The sequence below is a fragment of the Rhamphochromis longiceps genome, linkage group LG23 (genome assembly GCF_057381845.1).
Source record: "Rhamphochromis longiceps isolate RC_006_pf linkage group LG23, R_longiceps_female_GT1.1, whole genome shotgun sequence".
Taxonomy (NCBI): Eukaryota; Metazoa; Chordata; class Actinopteri; order Cichliformes; family Cichlidae; genus Rhamphochromis; species Rhamphochromis longiceps.
In genome coordinates, this window is record NC_140578.1 from 32,824,798 (window position 1) to 32,841,740 (window position 16,943).

The 16,943-nt window shown below is 39.3% G+C and overlaps 1 protein-coding gene across 1 annotated transcript in view; it reads left to right on the forward strand.

Moving 5' to 3' along the window:
* Nucleotides 1-15,728, forward strand: part of LOC146642396 (sodium channel protein type 2 subunit alpha-like) — a 40,852-nt gene extending 25,124 nt beyond the window's left edge. Inside the window, exons 18-27 of the mRNA XM_085399538.1 lie at nucleotides 33-168; nucleotides 3,809-3,963; nucleotides 4,227-4,400; nucleotides 4,789-4,911; nucleotides 6,877-7,149; nucleotides 8,306-8,359; nucleotides 8,523-8,660; nucleotides 10,419-10,523; nucleotides 10,615-10,885; nucleotides 10,989-15,728. Coding sequence (XP_085255664.1) covers nucleotides 33-168; nucleotides 3,809-3,963; nucleotides 4,227-4,400; nucleotides 4,789-4,911; nucleotides 6,877-7,149; nucleotides 8,306-8,359; nucleotides 8,523-8,660; nucleotides 10,419-10,523; nucleotides 10,615-10,885; nucleotides 10,989-12,181 — 2,622 coding nt within the window. The 3' untranslated portion in view covers nucleotides 12,182-15,728. The remainder of the gene's footprint in view (nucleotides 1-32; nucleotides 169-3,808; nucleotides 3,964-4,226; nucleotides 4,401-4,788; nucleotides 4,912-6,876; nucleotides 7,150-8,305; nucleotides 8,360-8,522; nucleotides 8,661-10,418; nucleotides 10,524-10,614; nucleotides 10,886-10,988) is intronic.
* The last annotated feature ends 1,215 nt before the right edge of the window (nucleotides 15,729-16,943 follow it).

Below are 16,943 nucleotides of genomic sequence, written 5' to 3' on the forward strand. Positions count from 1 at the left end.
TTGTCCTCTCGTGTCCTTCCTCATCCATGCAGAAGCTCGACGTAGAGCCCCAGCCACTGAGCTCATCGGAGGGGAGCACAGTCGATATCCGCCCCCCTGGAGATGGGGTTGATTCAGTGGAGCTGGAACCTGAGGAGTCACTGGACCCAGAAGCCTGCTTTACAGAGGGTAAGTGGGATGCAAGGGTGATAGGCAGGGATGATGATGGAAAGTGGGAAGGTGGACCAGAGCGAGGAAGATGGGGAGACAAAACACTTCCAGAGCACATTTCAAGACTTGGAGTAAATCGCATTAACTGCTTGTGCTTAGCACAGGTCTGTCTGACTAACAACTGAGTGACAGTGAATTCAAATGCTCAGCGGAACAGATAAAAATGTGGTCTGTGGGGTTCTGTTGTTTTGTAATGTAACCTGACATTTTATCTGACATACCTTTAGTACCATTAAAGCTACTTTCAGCAGCTCTGCTGTTCATAAAGGGGTCACTACAGCGGGTAGCTCTGACTATTTAATTTGGGAGATTTTTATGTCGCGTGGCCTTCCTGAGGGGATTTGTGTCTCCTCCTGGGATCGAGGCAGAGATATTTTGCTTGTTAGGTGTGTAAACCACTACTGGAGCCACCTCCAGTACAATCGTGAATATGCATATAACAGATGTAAGCAATATATTATGACTTGCATTATGAGTGTGCGTAAATCATAGCAGCAGATGAAAGCATAAGACCCCGAATGAATTAACAACAAAGAACAACATATTTTAACGCTATTCTATGTTACTAATATGTCAAATAGAACATTAAGACCCTTTCAGTGAGCAATCATATTTTAACTTTCAGTGGATTTTCAAACAACTGCATGGAAAGATTTTATGAAATGTTGGTGAAAAAAAATAAACTGAACTGAATTCTGTATGCTGCCTGAAAGTTTTGTGGACTCCTTTGATTTTGTTTTTCAATTTTTTTAAGCTTTTGCATTTTCATAAGATAGCATAGAAGAGAGACAGGAAAGCAGAGAGTGTGAGAGTGTGTGGGAGAAGATGTACAGCAAAGGGCCTTGGGTCAGAACCAACCCTGGGCCACTGCATTCAGCCTTGTGGCATCTGGTTGCCTACTCAGGTTGTGAGCTAAACAGGCATGCTTAACATGTGACTTTGATTTGAATCACACCACTTTAATAGTTTGCAGTGAAGCATGGTCACAGATCTAGAGCAGTAAGCTTGGTTGGTTTATCAGTTTTTGCGTAAAAAAATGATTGAAATCAATAATTAATGACATTAGGACATTTCTGGATGTTTGGATATTTATTTCAGTCACTTTAAGGTTATTTACAAAATAAAACCCCTCAAACAAAAAAAGCTGACTGATTTCTTGTGGGTAATTTTGTTAACACATTCAGTTGGATCAAAAAGGGATTACATCAAAGCTCTTCTTTGGTCCCAACTACTAAACAGCATCTTCTAAGTTCGCTGTTGCCATCTGCATACATAAAAATTCCCATTCACTACTTACATTCAGAATCGAGCCAGAACATCATAGGTCTGAAATAGATTTCCCAAAATTCCTCCACAAATAGTGATGTAGTTGCTACAGGATAGCGATTGCTGTTAAACTGTGAGGTGACATAAGTGCAACCTTGCTTTTTGAGAATGACACAAATATTAGTTTTCACAAAGTTTGCTGCTAAACTGCTTTTAGATCTTTGTCTCAGATGTTTCTGTGATGTACTGAAATATAATTACAAGAACTTCATACGTTTCAAATTACATGACAAATGCAAAGAGTCAGTACTTGCAGTGTTGGCCCTTCTTTTTCAGGACCTCTGCAATTTGACTGGGCATGCTCTCAATCAACTTCTGGGCCAAATCCTGACTGATAGCAACCCATTCTTTCATAATCACTTCTTGGAGTTTGTCAGAATTAGTGGGTTTTTGTTTGTCCACCCGCCTCTTGAGAATTGACCACAAGTTCTCAATGGGATTAAGATCTGGGGAGTTTCCAGGCCATGGACCCAAAATTTCAACGTTTTGTTCCCCGAGCCACTTAGTTATCACTTTTGCCTTATGGTACGGTGCTCCATCGTGCTGGAAAATGCATTGTTCTTCACCAAACTGTTGTTGCATTGTTGGAAGAAGTTGCTGTTGGAGGGTGTTTTGGTACCATTCTTTATTCATGGCTGTGTTTTTGGGCATAATTGTGAGTGAGCCCACTCCCTTGGATGAGAAGCAACCCCACACATGAATGGTCTCAGGATGCTTTACTGTTGGCATGACACAGGACTGATGGTAGCACTCACCCTTTCTTCTCCGGACAAGCCTTTTTCCAGATGCCCCAAACAATCGGAAAGAGGCTTCATCTGAGAATATGACTTTGCCCCAGTCCTCTGCAGTCCATTCACCATACTTTCTGCATAAGATCAATCTCTCCCTGATATTTTTTTTGGAGAGAAGTGGCTTCTTTGCTGCCCTTCTTGACACCAGGCCATCTTCCAACAGTCTTCGCCTCACTGTGTGTGCAGATGCACTCACACCTGCCTGCTGCCATTCCTGAGCAAGCTCTGCACTGGTGGCACTCCGATCCAGCAGCTGAATCCTCTTTAGGAGACGATCCTGGCGCTTGCTGGACTTTCTTGGATGCGCTGAAGCCTTCTTAACAAGAATTGAACCTCTTTCCTTGAAGTTCTCGATGATCCTATAAATTGTTGATTTAGGTGCAATCTTAGTAGCCACAATATCCTTGCCTGTGAAGCCGTTTTTATGCAACGCAATGATGGCTGCACGTGTTTCTTTGCAGGTTACCATGGTTAACAATGGAAGAACAATGATTTCAAGCATCACCCTCCTTTTAACATGTCAAGTCTGCCATTCTAACCCAATCAGCCTGACATAATGATCTCCAGCCTTGTGCTCATCAACATTCTCACCTGAGTTAACAAGACGATTACTGAAATGATCACAGCAGGTCCTTTAATGACAGCAATGAAATGCAGTGGAAAGGTTTTTTTTGAGATTAAGTTAAATTTCATGGCAAAGAAGGACTATGCAATTCATCTGATCACTCTTCATAACATTCTGGAGTATATGCAAATTGCTATTATACAAACTTAAACAGCAACTTTTCCAATTTCCAATATTTGTGTCATTCTCAAAACTTTTGGCTACGACTGTACAACCAGTTGACAACTATTTGAGTTGGATGGACTACTCCAGCGACTTACTGTGCCAATAATATGGACTTATTGGCACAAACTGACTCCAATCTGTGTGAAAGTGAATCCAGTCGGTCCGAGTCAGACCTAAATGTTTGGAAACTGGTTGCCTCTCACCAGCTAATCTGAGCAACAGCTTTGCAATCAAAGTAGCACCCAGAAATACAACACAATACAAATACAACAGAATACAACACCCTCAACCCCTGGGCAACCATTTGGTCACCACAACTTATTGCAGTCAATCACAGAATATGAAAATTCTTCAATAAAAACAGTGTGTGGGGGGAGGGTCGACCCTGATCACAATGAAACTTCAAGAAGTCATGAACAGGACAGAAGCAGTGTTATGTGAAATAACAACAAAAGACTCAATTATTGTAACAGCAGTGAAAATTCAGTTTATTCTGGGATTTTGTTGGCTAAAATGTTAGCAACAACCTTTACCGTATTAAGGCATGCAGTTCGTATTCATATAACTTATCTGGATAACAGAAAGCAGTCCCGCAATATGTTATCCAGTGGGGCCGTGTTTATGTGTTGATTCACCATGGAGTTTTGATACCTGGGTTTCATTTCTCATTCTGTTTTCTCTGTGCCTGCAGGCTGTGTGCGCAGGTTCCAGTGCTGCCAGATCAGTGAGGAGGGAGACAAGTTTAAGAGCTGGTGGACACTCAGGAAAACCTGCTTTATCATAGTAGAGCATAACTGGTTTGAATCCTTCATCATATTCATGATTCTGCTGAGCAGTGGAGCACTGGTGAGTGGGTGTTAGACATCTTGATAAACACTGCTGGGGTCTGTCTTATGAACAGAGTTTGTTCTTCACTGCACTCGTTTGGCTTGCTTTTATATACTTTCTGTTTTTATTTCACAGTCTGAAAGCACCACATTTAGGACAGCTTCAGTTCTCTAAGCAGTTACTGTACCTGTTAACATTCTGAATAGATCTTTGATGAATCACTTATTTCACACTTCACTATTTCTATCTAAAGTTTCTATAAAATATTCCATGCTGCACAGGCTTTTGAGGACATTTACATCGAGCAGCGGCGGACCATCAAAACCGTGCTAGAGTACGCAGACAAAGTGTTCACTTACGTCTTCATCCTTGAAATGCTGTTAAAGTGGGTGGCATATGGCTTTGTCAAGTACTTCACCAATGCCTGGTGCTGGCTGGACTTCTTAATTGTAGACGTAAGTATATTCAGTGTTCGCTCTTATTAAAATTAAGCCTCCAATCTGGTGTACAATGAGACAATAGAACCAGAAAGCACCTTAACAGCATATGGACTGGTAACTGGAACAGACCGCTACCATGGCCCACACCAAGACTTAAGTTAGCAAAGTCAGCTGAATCTTCTTCCCTCCATTCTTTGTGATAACATAAGCCAGCTCATTAAACATTTGACAAGAAAGAAAATTAACTTTAATAACAGCCATGCTGACATAATTGTAGTTAACTTATTGTTCTGTCATTTCTTTACTTGAAGTTGTTTTTCTAACACTCATTATAGCACAGAGCAAGTGAAATCCTTTCATTTTTCACCCTTCACCCTGCTTATCTGATATTATCTCCTCTCAGGTGTCCTTGGTCAGCCTGGTAGCAAATGCTCTGGGCTACTCTGAGCTTAGTGCCATCAAATCTCTGAGGACACTGCGAGCTCTACGGCCCCTGAGGGCCTTGTCTCGGTTTGAGGGCATGAGGGTAAGAACAGCAGGAATACTGTTTGTGGGCAAGTTGAAAAAAAAGAATTAAGATCAATTCTCACACCAACCAATTACATCTTCCATATGCTTCAAAATGTCTAGGTTTCAGATATTCAGTTAAATTGTAAAATATGATGGAATTCAGTTTTACTTTTATCTGTTTATGTACCAATAGTTAAGGGAAAAAAATACCACTCTCTTGTTAGTTAGTACAGTCGATGCCTTGAGCACCTGCAAATTGTTAAAAACACACATTTCTGACATGCATATAAATCCCTATTTTTATAGTTTAAACCCTAAATATGCCCGAAATACGTGAGAGAGCTACGGGCAGTAAAATGTTACGATTCTGGAATACTGGACTGCCCGAGATGAATAATGCTCTTGGATTGGCTACTTTCAAACTTTCTATCACTTAGTACAGTGGTATGTCACGACCCCAAGCTGAGCTTTCCTCTATGATTGCTTCGTGTTGTTTCTACTAACAAGACTAAGAAGTCTCTACTTTTTAAAGAAAATTTAGTGTATTCTGGCTTGATTTGTCTGAGAACCTAAAAATATATAAATAACTAACTGCAACCTGAGTGCTGGCTGTGTCATGCAAAGATGATGACCTGCTCTAAATTTTAAAAAGCAACCTGAGATCAAACCACCAACTTTCTGATTAGTAGATGACCTGTTCTATTCAATTCAATTTTCACTTCTAATTTATTCATACAGCGCTAAATCACAGCAACACTTGCCTCAAGGTGCATTATATTGTCGGGTAGACCCTTACAATAATGCATACAGACAAAAACCCAACAATCATATGACCCCCTATGAGCAAGCACTTTGGCGACAGTGGGATGGAAAAACTTCCCTTTTACAGGAAGCTCTACCTCCTGAACTACAGCCACCAGGTTCTGAGCATGTGCTCACTGATTAATGACTTGTCAGATCATTAGTCAATGAGCACCCAGTTTCATTCCACATATAATCCTCCATTAAGAAAAACAGTATGACCAAGACTTATAAAGACTTTTGGTAGCGATATCATTGCTATCATCTAACTCTGGGCAATGTAACGTAAATAGGTTTATTTTGCAAACGGTATGTAAAAATGCTCATTTGAACTTTCAGCCTACGTCTTTATTTTCCTTAGAAAGGTGAATTCTTATGACATTCTTTTTGTTCTCTGTATCGCTGAAGCTGTATAGACATTCTCAGTGTTTTTGTTAGATATGCTTTTAGATATGCTGAAGGGAAAATGCCCCCATATTTTTTTTACTTTCGTGTTTCAATATTTTAATGTTACTTGATAAATCTTTTTACAGAGGTATTGTAAGAAGGTTTTAGCTTTTTAGGGGGCCTGTCTGTAAGACTGCATGCTTTTAAAACTTCTGTAAATGTATCATTTCCTTACAGTTGGACACTGTAATTGTTCTCTCTGCATGACTTTCTTCACATTGTGTTAATGGATTGCTGTATATAGCTGTTCTCAGGCATTGTTTTTCTGGCATTGCTTGCGTGGTGCCTTTGACCTGTAATTTTTTTCTTTGTTGTGTGTCTTTTTTTCATTTACAGTCAAACAAAATGTTGTGACTTCATCCCGCCTCTCTAAGGTTTTTTTCTGTTTTGCTTTTTTACCTTTCAAATGGTAGCCTTTTCACCTATCCACCTTCTTCTTTCCAACTGTCATGTTGTTAAGTAGATATGTATGGTGTTAAGAGCTTTATGTGTGCAGATACTGTTTATTAATCACAGCTCTGAGTAACACAGCTTCACTGTTAACTTTTGATTCAGTCTTGGTATTTGTTCTGAAAGCATAAACATTTTGGCTCAATCCAGTCAGTTGACCACATGTGCTTCTGACAGCTAAGTGATAAGATAATTGTAATGGCCAGTTATCCTTCTTTAGCACAGACTTTGATTTGAGAAAACGGTGAGTTCTGAGTCAGACTGTGTGTTTCGACATCCCCAGGTTGTGGTGAATGCATTGCTGGGAGCCATCCCCTCCATCATGAACGTGCTGCTGGTCTGCCTCATATTTTGGCTCATCTTCAGCATCATGGGTGTCAACCTGTTTGCGGGCAAGTACTACTACTGCGTCAATGCCACCACGGATGAGCCCTTCCCTAGCGAAGTCGTCAACAACAAGTCTGACTGCCTGAGCTTGAATGACAGTGCCCGCTGGAAGAATGTTAAAATCAACTTTGACAATGTGGGAGCCGGCTATCTGGCTCTGTTGCAAGTGGTGAGTTTAGATTGCAATTGGCATTAAGAAGAAAAGAGCAGAAATCTCAAAGTATACATATGTATTTGGAATCATTTATGCCGAAACTGTCTGACTTCTACAATTCTGTTTTGTGATTTGAGTCTGTCTTTAGCTTTAATCTTGCAGTTGGCGCCATCCATCCGTAAACTATATCCACTTATTCGTATAGATTGGGAGATTTTACTCTGGTCAAATTGAGGAAAAAAAACAAGCAGGAAAAGAAAAACATGTAAACTCAAACACAAAGCCACCATCTGACCAGCACACTTCAACACAGAACCATTTGGGGTTAGGTGAGAGGTTTGACAGGACCACTTAGTCAAAAGGTCATTTTGACGTTTGATGGTCATTTTTGGATTAGGTCATTTGTATTTGGTGGTATGTCTCAATTTGATGACCTACACACACAGTTCAAAATCCTAAAGCAAAGAAAGCACACAGCCGGTCCTTCCATGTATAAAGAGAGAAGGACTGAAGAATCTGTAGCCCTATATTGCCATTATGAGAGTATAATGAAAAATAATTGTGCTAACCTTGTAGTTCCATTCCTTGGACTTATTAGTCTGCTTGCCTATCGATTCCACTTATCAGTTCCACTTGCACTACAGTCAGCTGATTTCAGTCTGTGTGCCAGAAGAGGGAAACAGTGGCGCAGTCTACAGCATGGTTATAAACGTTACTTTTATTTTTATTACATAAAAGGACAAGTGTGCAAACTTCAACATGTACAAGCAGTCAGGCTGCTGAAACTGTTTAGAGGCAGAAGCTGTTTGCTGTCATGCAAACATGTTCATGTTTCTAAAGTAGAATTACTGTGGCATCACTATAAAATCTCTTTGTGCTGGTTTTCATCTTTGCCACTGCACTTAGGTGCCACTTGAGCTCCGGTACCAAGCAGAGTGAGCACAGGGGCCACTAGAAGATGCCGAACCCTAAGGCCATCCTCATGAAGTCTATTTTTGATTGTTTCTACTGGAGGTTGCTTTGTGGTCATTTTGTAGGGTTTTGGCAGTGCTCAAAAGAGCACCTACAAGTCCTGACGATGGGTTAAGGACTTCTACAGTCTTGTCTAGCTCTCATAGAGAAACTGCCCATCTCCTGCTAAAATACTGTTTCTTCTGTTACCTGCTTTTAGGCAACATTTAAGGGTTGGATGGACATCATGTATGCAGCTGTGGACTCTCGGGATGTAAGTAGATGTTTAACAGAGTTGTAGGTTTGCTTCCACATAGTGAAAAGTCCTTGCTTTTATATTTTAATATAATCTATGTTTTAATATTTTCATCATATTACATATTACATTTTTATGGTAGCTGGTATAACTTTAAATTTGCTCTTTTTTACTTTTCTAGTTGGAAGAACAGCCTAAATATGAAGTAAACTTGTACATGTACCTCTACTTTGTCATCTTCATCATCTTTGGCTCCTTCTTCACACTCAACCTTTTCATTGGTGTCATTATCGACAACTTCAATCAGCAGAAGAAAAAGATAAGTTACATCTTCATTTAAAAGTTATATTGACTAATAGTTTCTGTCAGCTAATGTAAACCGACATATTTTATAGGCTTCTTTCAGTTTGGGCATTTTAAGTTATATTATTTGTAAAGTATTACCTTTATTTATTGTATTTTTTTGGCTAGGTCTTAACACAGCAAAGGATTCTCATTATAGAGTTCAATTTAAGAGAGTTACCATTTTTATTCTAATGACTTTTTAGGATTCCTAATTGCAGTGAGCTAGCTAATTTGTGTTGTCAATCTGCAGTGAAATCTTCACACTGTTTAGTCACCAGAGACAATTCCTTCTAGTTTTCCTCTCCAGTTTATTAATTACAAGCAGATTTTGGACATGTAGCTCCTCTGTCTTTGCGTAAATGTAAAACTATAGTTTGCTCAAAACACCAAAAATGTGTTTAGTATGAAATCACTTTTTAAATCACTTTAAGAGGTGGATAACATTTTTTTAAGTAAAAAAATGGGGATGTATTTGCAGATTTGTCAAATTTGATAGATGCATACAGCTGTGTTATGTTGTCTAGATATTATACATCTAGACATGGCTGTGCAAAAATAAAATGATGGATTATTTATTTGGTTTCTGGATTTATTAAATGTCTCGTGTTACAACAGCAATGAAATTCAGACTTGTTAAATATGTTGTTGTTGAGTTAACTGCAAGCTTCCACCTTTGTTCTGTGTCTCATTTTTGTTGAGTAAATGTTATAAATGCTAATGTGGGGTTTATTTGTGGACCAAATTATATGGGCTACATTTTCAATTAAGGCAGATATGGAGATTTCTTAGATAACTCACTTATACATCCCTGCAGTAATATTTCTTAGAAAACACAAAATCGTGAATAAAATATAATAGAAGAGCGTGTCTCTCTTGAGCCACAATGCCACCTATTTTTATTAATGTTGACACAAATAGCTTTGGTAGTGCATTACAGTGTCGCTTCTTTTGAAATTGGAACACCAGTAGGAAGCAGTCCTGTGCCACACTGTGCAGAGAGCACACGCAGCCTGGGTACAAAGCAGGGCAAATATAGCTAAGGTAGACCCAGGGCTGTGTTAAAGAAAGCAGTGAGCTACAAAATAATGGTCATCTAAAGCTGCTTCTGTATGCACGAGCAGTGTCGTAGCACATGCAGTGTGGAAATGTACCCTCCATTGAGCCATGCAGACTAACAAGTAGAATCGACAACACCCGAGAGATTTATGATGGAGAGGACGGGGAGGGGATGGGTCTACATTGACAGTTTCTGCATGATGGCCGGTCTGATTTGACTGACTGAGACATGTTATCGGCTGGTGTGGTACAGTGGCTCCAAAGCATCACACAGATGGTTGTTCCGTGCTGACACCAGCCACCCCCTGAGATATGTATGCAATCGGTGAGCAGCAATGAGAGTGGGATGTGTATAGTGTGTATGATGCCGAGAGGGAAATCTATATCTTTGATTAATAGAGTGTAGTAATTTTTTGGCTGAAATTTAAAGCCTTTAGGAAAGAGTAAAATGATGTACAAAATGTAACAGCAAATGGAATCGCAACAATAAACAAGGAAATATATAAATATAATATAATCATCAAACAAAACACAAATGAGCTAAATTTCCAAAATAATAACAACTAGAATGCTGATTTTAAAAAATCTGAAAATTAAAACCAGATTCATTTTGGGTTTTTGTTTTGTTTTGTTTTTTCAAAGTATGTGGTTATAACCAAGTTTTTGCTCTCTTTACTTGGGAGGTCAGGACATCTTCATGACTGAAGAACAGAAGAAATACTACAACGCCATGAAGAAGCTGGGGTCCAAGAAGCCGCAGAAACCTATACCTCGACCAACAGTGAGACTCGGACTCCTAGGTCTTTCTAATCAACTCCAAGCAGAGTGAAATGACTCATTTGTTTTCATTCCTTGTCTCTCTTTTTTTTCAGAATGCGTTTCAAGGCTGTGTCTTTGACTTCATCACAAAGCAGGCCTTTGACATCGTGATCATGATCCTCATCTGCCTTAACATGGTGACCATGATGGTAGAGACGGATGCCCAGACGAAAGAGATGGACCATATCCTGTACTGGATTAATCTGGTCTTTATTGTGCTCTTCACTGGGGAGTGTGTGCTCAAGATGATTTCACTGCGTCACTATTACTTCACCATTGGCTGGAATATTTTTGACTTTGTGGTGGTGATCCTTTCGATTGTAGGTAAGGAGATGTCCTAAAGTTCTTTTCATTTGATGGTGTTTAAAAAAATATAAAAATTATATCAACACAAAAAAATCCAATGGGGCTTCTTTTTCCTTTGCAGGCATGTTTTTATCTGAAGTTATCGAGAAGTACTTTGTGTCCCCGACACTGTTCCGAGTGATACGATTGGCCAGGATAGGCCGAATCCTCCGCCTTATCAAAGGTGCCAAGGGCATCCGGACGCTTCTCTTTGCCTTGATGATGTCACTCCCTGCCCTGTTCAACATTGGCCTCCTCCTCTTTCTTGTTATGTTTATCTATGCCATTTTTGGCATGTCCAACTTTGCTTATGTCAAGCGGGAGGCAGGAATCGATGACATGTTCAATTTCGAGACCTTTGGGAACAGTATGATCTGTTTGTTTCAGATTACCACCTCAGCTGGGTGGGATGGCCTGCTGGCACCCATACTTAACAAGAGGGACCCTGACTGTGAGAGCCAGCTGGAGCACCCAGGCAACTCCTACAAAGGCAATTGTGGCAATCCATCAGTAGGCATCTTCTTCTTTGTCAGCTACATCATCATCTGCTTTCTCATTGTGGTCAACATGTACATTGCTGTGATCCTGGAAAACTTTAGCGTGGCCACTGAGGAGAGTGCCGAGCCACTGAGCGAGGATGACTTTGAGATGTTCTATGAAGTGTGGGAACGCTTTGATCCTGATGCCACGCAGTTTGTGGCGTACAGCAAACTCTCTGACTTTGCAGATGCTCTAGATCCACCTCTACGCATACCCAAGCCTAACATGATTCAGCTCATCTCCATGGACCTGCCCATGGTGAGTGGTGAGCGCATCCACTGCCTCGATATTCTGTTTGCCTTCACTAAAAGAGTTTTGGGTGAAGGCGGTGAAATGGACATGTTGCGCGGACAGATGGAGGACCGCTTTATGGCCTCCAACCCCTCTAAGGTGTCTTACGAGCCCATCACCACCACGTTGCGCCGCAAACAGGAGGAAATGTCTGCTATAATCATCCAGAGAGCCTTCCGGCGCTACATGATCCGCCTGGCCATGAAGAAGGCCTCAGCCCTCTACAAGGAGCAGTTGAAAGAGGGCATGCATGACCCTGACAAGGATGTGATGGTCATCAGCAAGTTCAATGAGAACTCCACGTCAGAGAAAATGGACATGACCCCCTCCACAGCCTCCCCGCCATCATATAACAGTGTGACAAAGTCAGATAAGGACAAATACGAAAAAGAAAATAGGGAAAGAGAAAATAAAGCAAAAGACTTGAAAGACCGAAAGAAATAGACTTCTTAAAAAGGAACAACAACAAAAAAAGAATGCATCAGAGACATGAGGGAACTTTGTTTAAAGCTTATATATATATAGGGGATATATAGATTCACATTTGTGTTGATTGTTCCAACATGAGGAGTCTGTGCCATGTAGGCATGGAATGGGAATGTGGTTATGTCAATATATGGGGAATACGAAAACAAACTGTCCAGCAGACACTGCCAGAGTTTGAGTGGGAAACAGAACAGCCTCTCTGCAAAACGCTTGTGATTCTCCTATTGGTTGTTGTTACTGACACACTTGAGTGTACTGTTAAGTTTTCTGTAGCTAGTGCTGCTGCTACTACTATAAATCCAGTGTCTTGAATTTAACAATCGCTGTATCACTTAACAATTGCTCCACATTCTTCTGTGAATTTTCCTTTCCAGTTTCCAGTTTCGTTTTTTAATGCGAAAGAATGTTTTCTACATTGTTTTGTTTCATTATCGTGAGAATGTGTCCACTGCTTTCACTGTTGTAAAATCACCAAGGGCAGACTAAGTCAATGCTGGAAAATACAACAACCACCTGAAACTCGTACAATGCAGGGTCAATGCCAGAATGCTCTTGGTTCATACGGTATACAAAGCTGAAATAACGAACACGCCACTAAAGTGCAATGAACAAACACATTGCATTTACTGATGTACCATCACTGATTGTTGAAATCTGTATTGTTCCTATTTCAGTAGAAATTACAAGTCTCCAAATACAGAGAAGCTGAATGTATGCAAGAAAAGGAATGAGACGCATTAAAGGAAACTTGTTCCTTGGGAAATACTCTTGATTGCTCTTTTATAGAGAGTTTGATGACAAAATTGCTACCACTCCCATTTCCATCTGTTTAGTATAAAGCTAGAGCCAAGGGATTGTTAGCTGAACTGAGCATGAAGGCCAGACTCGGGCTAAAAGTGTCAAACATCTAGATTTTTTGTTTGAGAATGTATGTATATATAAAATTGAGGTAATTTTAGCATACTAATAAAATAGCAGCAGAAGCCTTACACAAATTCATGTATGGAATTGATAAAGTCTTTGTTAGTAAATTTAACTATAGTCCCATCAAGCCAGAGCACAGTCACTGCAAAAAGGTTCCAGATGATGATGTATACACCATCAGTTATTCTCACTCATGAAGCTATAACTGCTAACTGCTGTGGTTTAAACAAGTGTGCTTGTCTAGTTTGTGCTGATTGGCATTTTTGGGTACAACTGTATTGGAGGTGGTGTGCATTAGTCTTGGATTGGCACTGAAATAATAATTGACACTGGTTGGGAGCACGGAAAACGATTTGTTTTATTTGGTCGTATGTTATTTTAATTCAAAGTTAACATTGTTTTAGGTGTCTTTGGTCCAAGACTAGGGTTTAATGGGCAGTCCAGTTCCTTGTTTACCACTGGAGGTCAAGGAAACATATTGACACAATTATGAATGGTTTCACAGCTGCCAATCCCAAGCCTAATCAAATATGACAATTTAGCACATAAGGCTAATTAGCTTTTTTTTTTACCCCCTGTTTTTTCACGACGAATACTTTAATATAGTTTTTATATTGGTTCATGTTGGATAATGTTAAAGGCTTCTGGAATAATGTCAGAGTCAGGTTAGGATTAAAATATTCTAAATGACAACAGTTGGAACCCTCATGTTCACGATGGGTGTCATCTTAGTTTTATGCAAACCTCTTCATATAAAGTGTTACTGGACATTGTTGACCTCCCTGATTACTGTCTTCATGCTAAGTTAAGCACAGTTCATTAGTTTTTGTTTTTACCTCTCCATAATATTACTTTATTAGTAAATGATAAAGTTAAGTCCTGGTTTTATCCCTTTTCCTCTACACATTCTCTACACCTGTTAGTTCCTATCCCAACCCCATATGTCGTTTCACTAGCTGGGCCCACGTCCTCATTTTAGGTTTGGCAGCATTTTTAGTAGATAAAGGCGAATGGCTTAATTTTTTTTTTTCTTATATCTTATACAGATATAAGAGTGGTAATAATCTTCTCACTGGCTCTGGCAGTGAAGCAAATAAGCACATTTTCGCAAAACGCGTCTCTGAGAATAACACTCAAACCTGCTCGTCTCACAGCGCAGTGTCTTTCACATACGTTTGTCGTCCTCCCTTTATCCTCCACCCCACTTCCTCCCAGAACTCCTTACGTAATGAAATATTCTAAAAAGATCTTTCTAACTGCTGTCAAGCTAGAACATTACAATATATCACATTAAAGGTTGGTTATAATATCACAGATGTTTGTATGCCATTCATGTTTAAATTGAGCGTGTGATTTAATGTAGTGGTTTGGTTTGTAAATATTATAGATATTTGGGCTCACAGTATGCATCACACATTTGATGTATAAGATGAAGCACTTTTTATCCCCACTGCTATGTAATACCATGTGTGACGGTCACATTTGTGTGTGCGAGACAAAGGGCGAGTGTGTCTGTATATTTGTATATGTTTATCTATGTAAGAATGGGACTGCGTGAATGTAGGCATCTATCTCTTTATGTGAGCGAGTGTGTCTGTGTGCATTAGGGTCTGCAGGTTGCTTATATGCTATTGATTATAAATAACATTTTCACTGTAGATATGAGTGCATTTTTCCAGTCTTTGACGTTGATTCACATTTTTCTAGAAGAGTTTTTTTTTTCATTCTGCACTGTAACCTTTGACAATATAAAAGATGGACGTAACTACTGTGACATCAACTCAACAGTTTCCAAAGTTGCGATTTGAAGCTTTGAGATGAACGTTTCCACTGTTGCAGCCTTGGTTGCAAGAAATTGGATGTGATGACAAACGGGTGGGTCTGACTATGACACTGCTTGCTCATTGGCTACTGACTGGTAATTGACAATTCAACTGATGAGGTTTTTTGAAACATGGTATGAGCAAGTTTTACAAATTAATTCATTTTTATTTACCCAAATCGAGCGACTAAGATAATGAACTCAGCAACAAAGTGTTTACAGAGCTCAAGAAAGAGCCCTTCACGGGACAGGAAGTGTTTTTTGCAACCGCAGCTATCGTCATCTGGTGGCCTTCAGATAGAATACAGGTTTTTAGGCACTTCCACATTGGCTTCATTTTTTCTGACCAGGAAGCTATGTCCATCTTTTTTATTGTCTATGACTGTAACACATGATGAAACACATGTATGGTCCCCATATCTGTAGATACAAACCATGAAGCAATCAGTAGCCATCTTTCATTGCGCTTGTAGTGTTTTAGTGAACTGCATGCCAGAAGTGACTACTGTCCGCTCATATGGTAATATAATTTCAAAGCCAAAAGAATAAAGGACATATTTTTTGTAAATGCTTGTTTATTTTCTCCACTTCCTTCCTTGTCTTTTCTTTCAGGGTCTAAAAGTTTCCTCATATGTGTGTGCCATCAGCTCTTTGATCTGTGATCTGAACCTGAAGTATGATTGCATTACAGGTTTAACAGGATCTTTCATGTGATTCAAGTACATGTTACACCTGACTGTATCGATTTGCAAAATGTGACAAGTGACTTTTTTTTTGTTATAACCAAAGATGTGGCAACTAAAAAGTAAACACCTAGATTTTCAAAATAAAACCTGTTTTGGGAAGCATATTTTGCATGCACAACACATTTGGAGGCTAGAATGAAGATGGAAAGAGTTAAGTGGCTCAGCATATTCAATAGGCTTAAATAGAGACGTTGCTGCTGAGGTGACTATCTGTTTTCAGCTTAAGTAATCTGTGTTGAATGTAGACAACTGGGACTCTTGAAAATATTCTCATAGCAGTTCACATTTTAAAGTCTTAGAAAGCACTTATTAAATACAGTATTGTGCAATGGTAGTTTGCCACCACTCATTTCTTTATATTTGGTTAGTAAAACAGCAATTTTTGGAAATAAGTAAGCAAGTTATAATGAGCTTGAAGGGTTATTTAGTTTGACAACCTTTATTCATCAGCACAGGTTGAATTCTCTTAGGCTTCTCTGGGCTCTGGTTCACTTAAGACACGTCTTTCAGATACTATTAGATACTCATGTGTAGTCGATAGTTTGTTTGTTTTTTTAGGCCTGCCACTTTTTCTTTTGTCCTCCACTTGTCCATTTTCCCCAGTTTTTATCAGCATCACACACCTTCTGATTTATGCCAAATGTTTTGCCAAATAGCTCTTTGAGAATCACCTTGTTGGTGAAAAAAAACTATTTTATGTGTGCAAAACTGTGATATCTCTGGCATTTCTTTTGTAGATTCAACTAAAGAAAGTGGAACAAATTACATGTTTTTCATGACAGGCTGCTATTAAATTTAACAAAGTGCCTAAAATTGGTTTGTCAGTTATACGTAGACAGAATACTGGTTCACACTTTGAACCTATTATTCATAGGTCAGTGTTAAGTGACATAGCAACGAAAAGGGCTTGCTCTAAAGATGGGCAGATACAAGGACTGCACTGAAAATGAGTGAAAAAGCAGCAAATACCCAAAGAAAAACTTTGAGAGATGTTCAGAAAGCCTGGGTTACTGCTAGTTTATAAAAATTATGAAGTTGATCGTATCATTCACTTCATCGATGTGTTCTATTCACCTCTTACATACATTTTTTTGGTAGTTACTTTAAACCTTTAGCTAAAAATAACAAATAAATTAATTAGGGTAAAGCTTTTATTTTCTAGTTTTTATGCAGTCTAAATCCCCAAAGCTGTAGCTTTGATTCAGACTTAATCAAGATCCAACGCTTG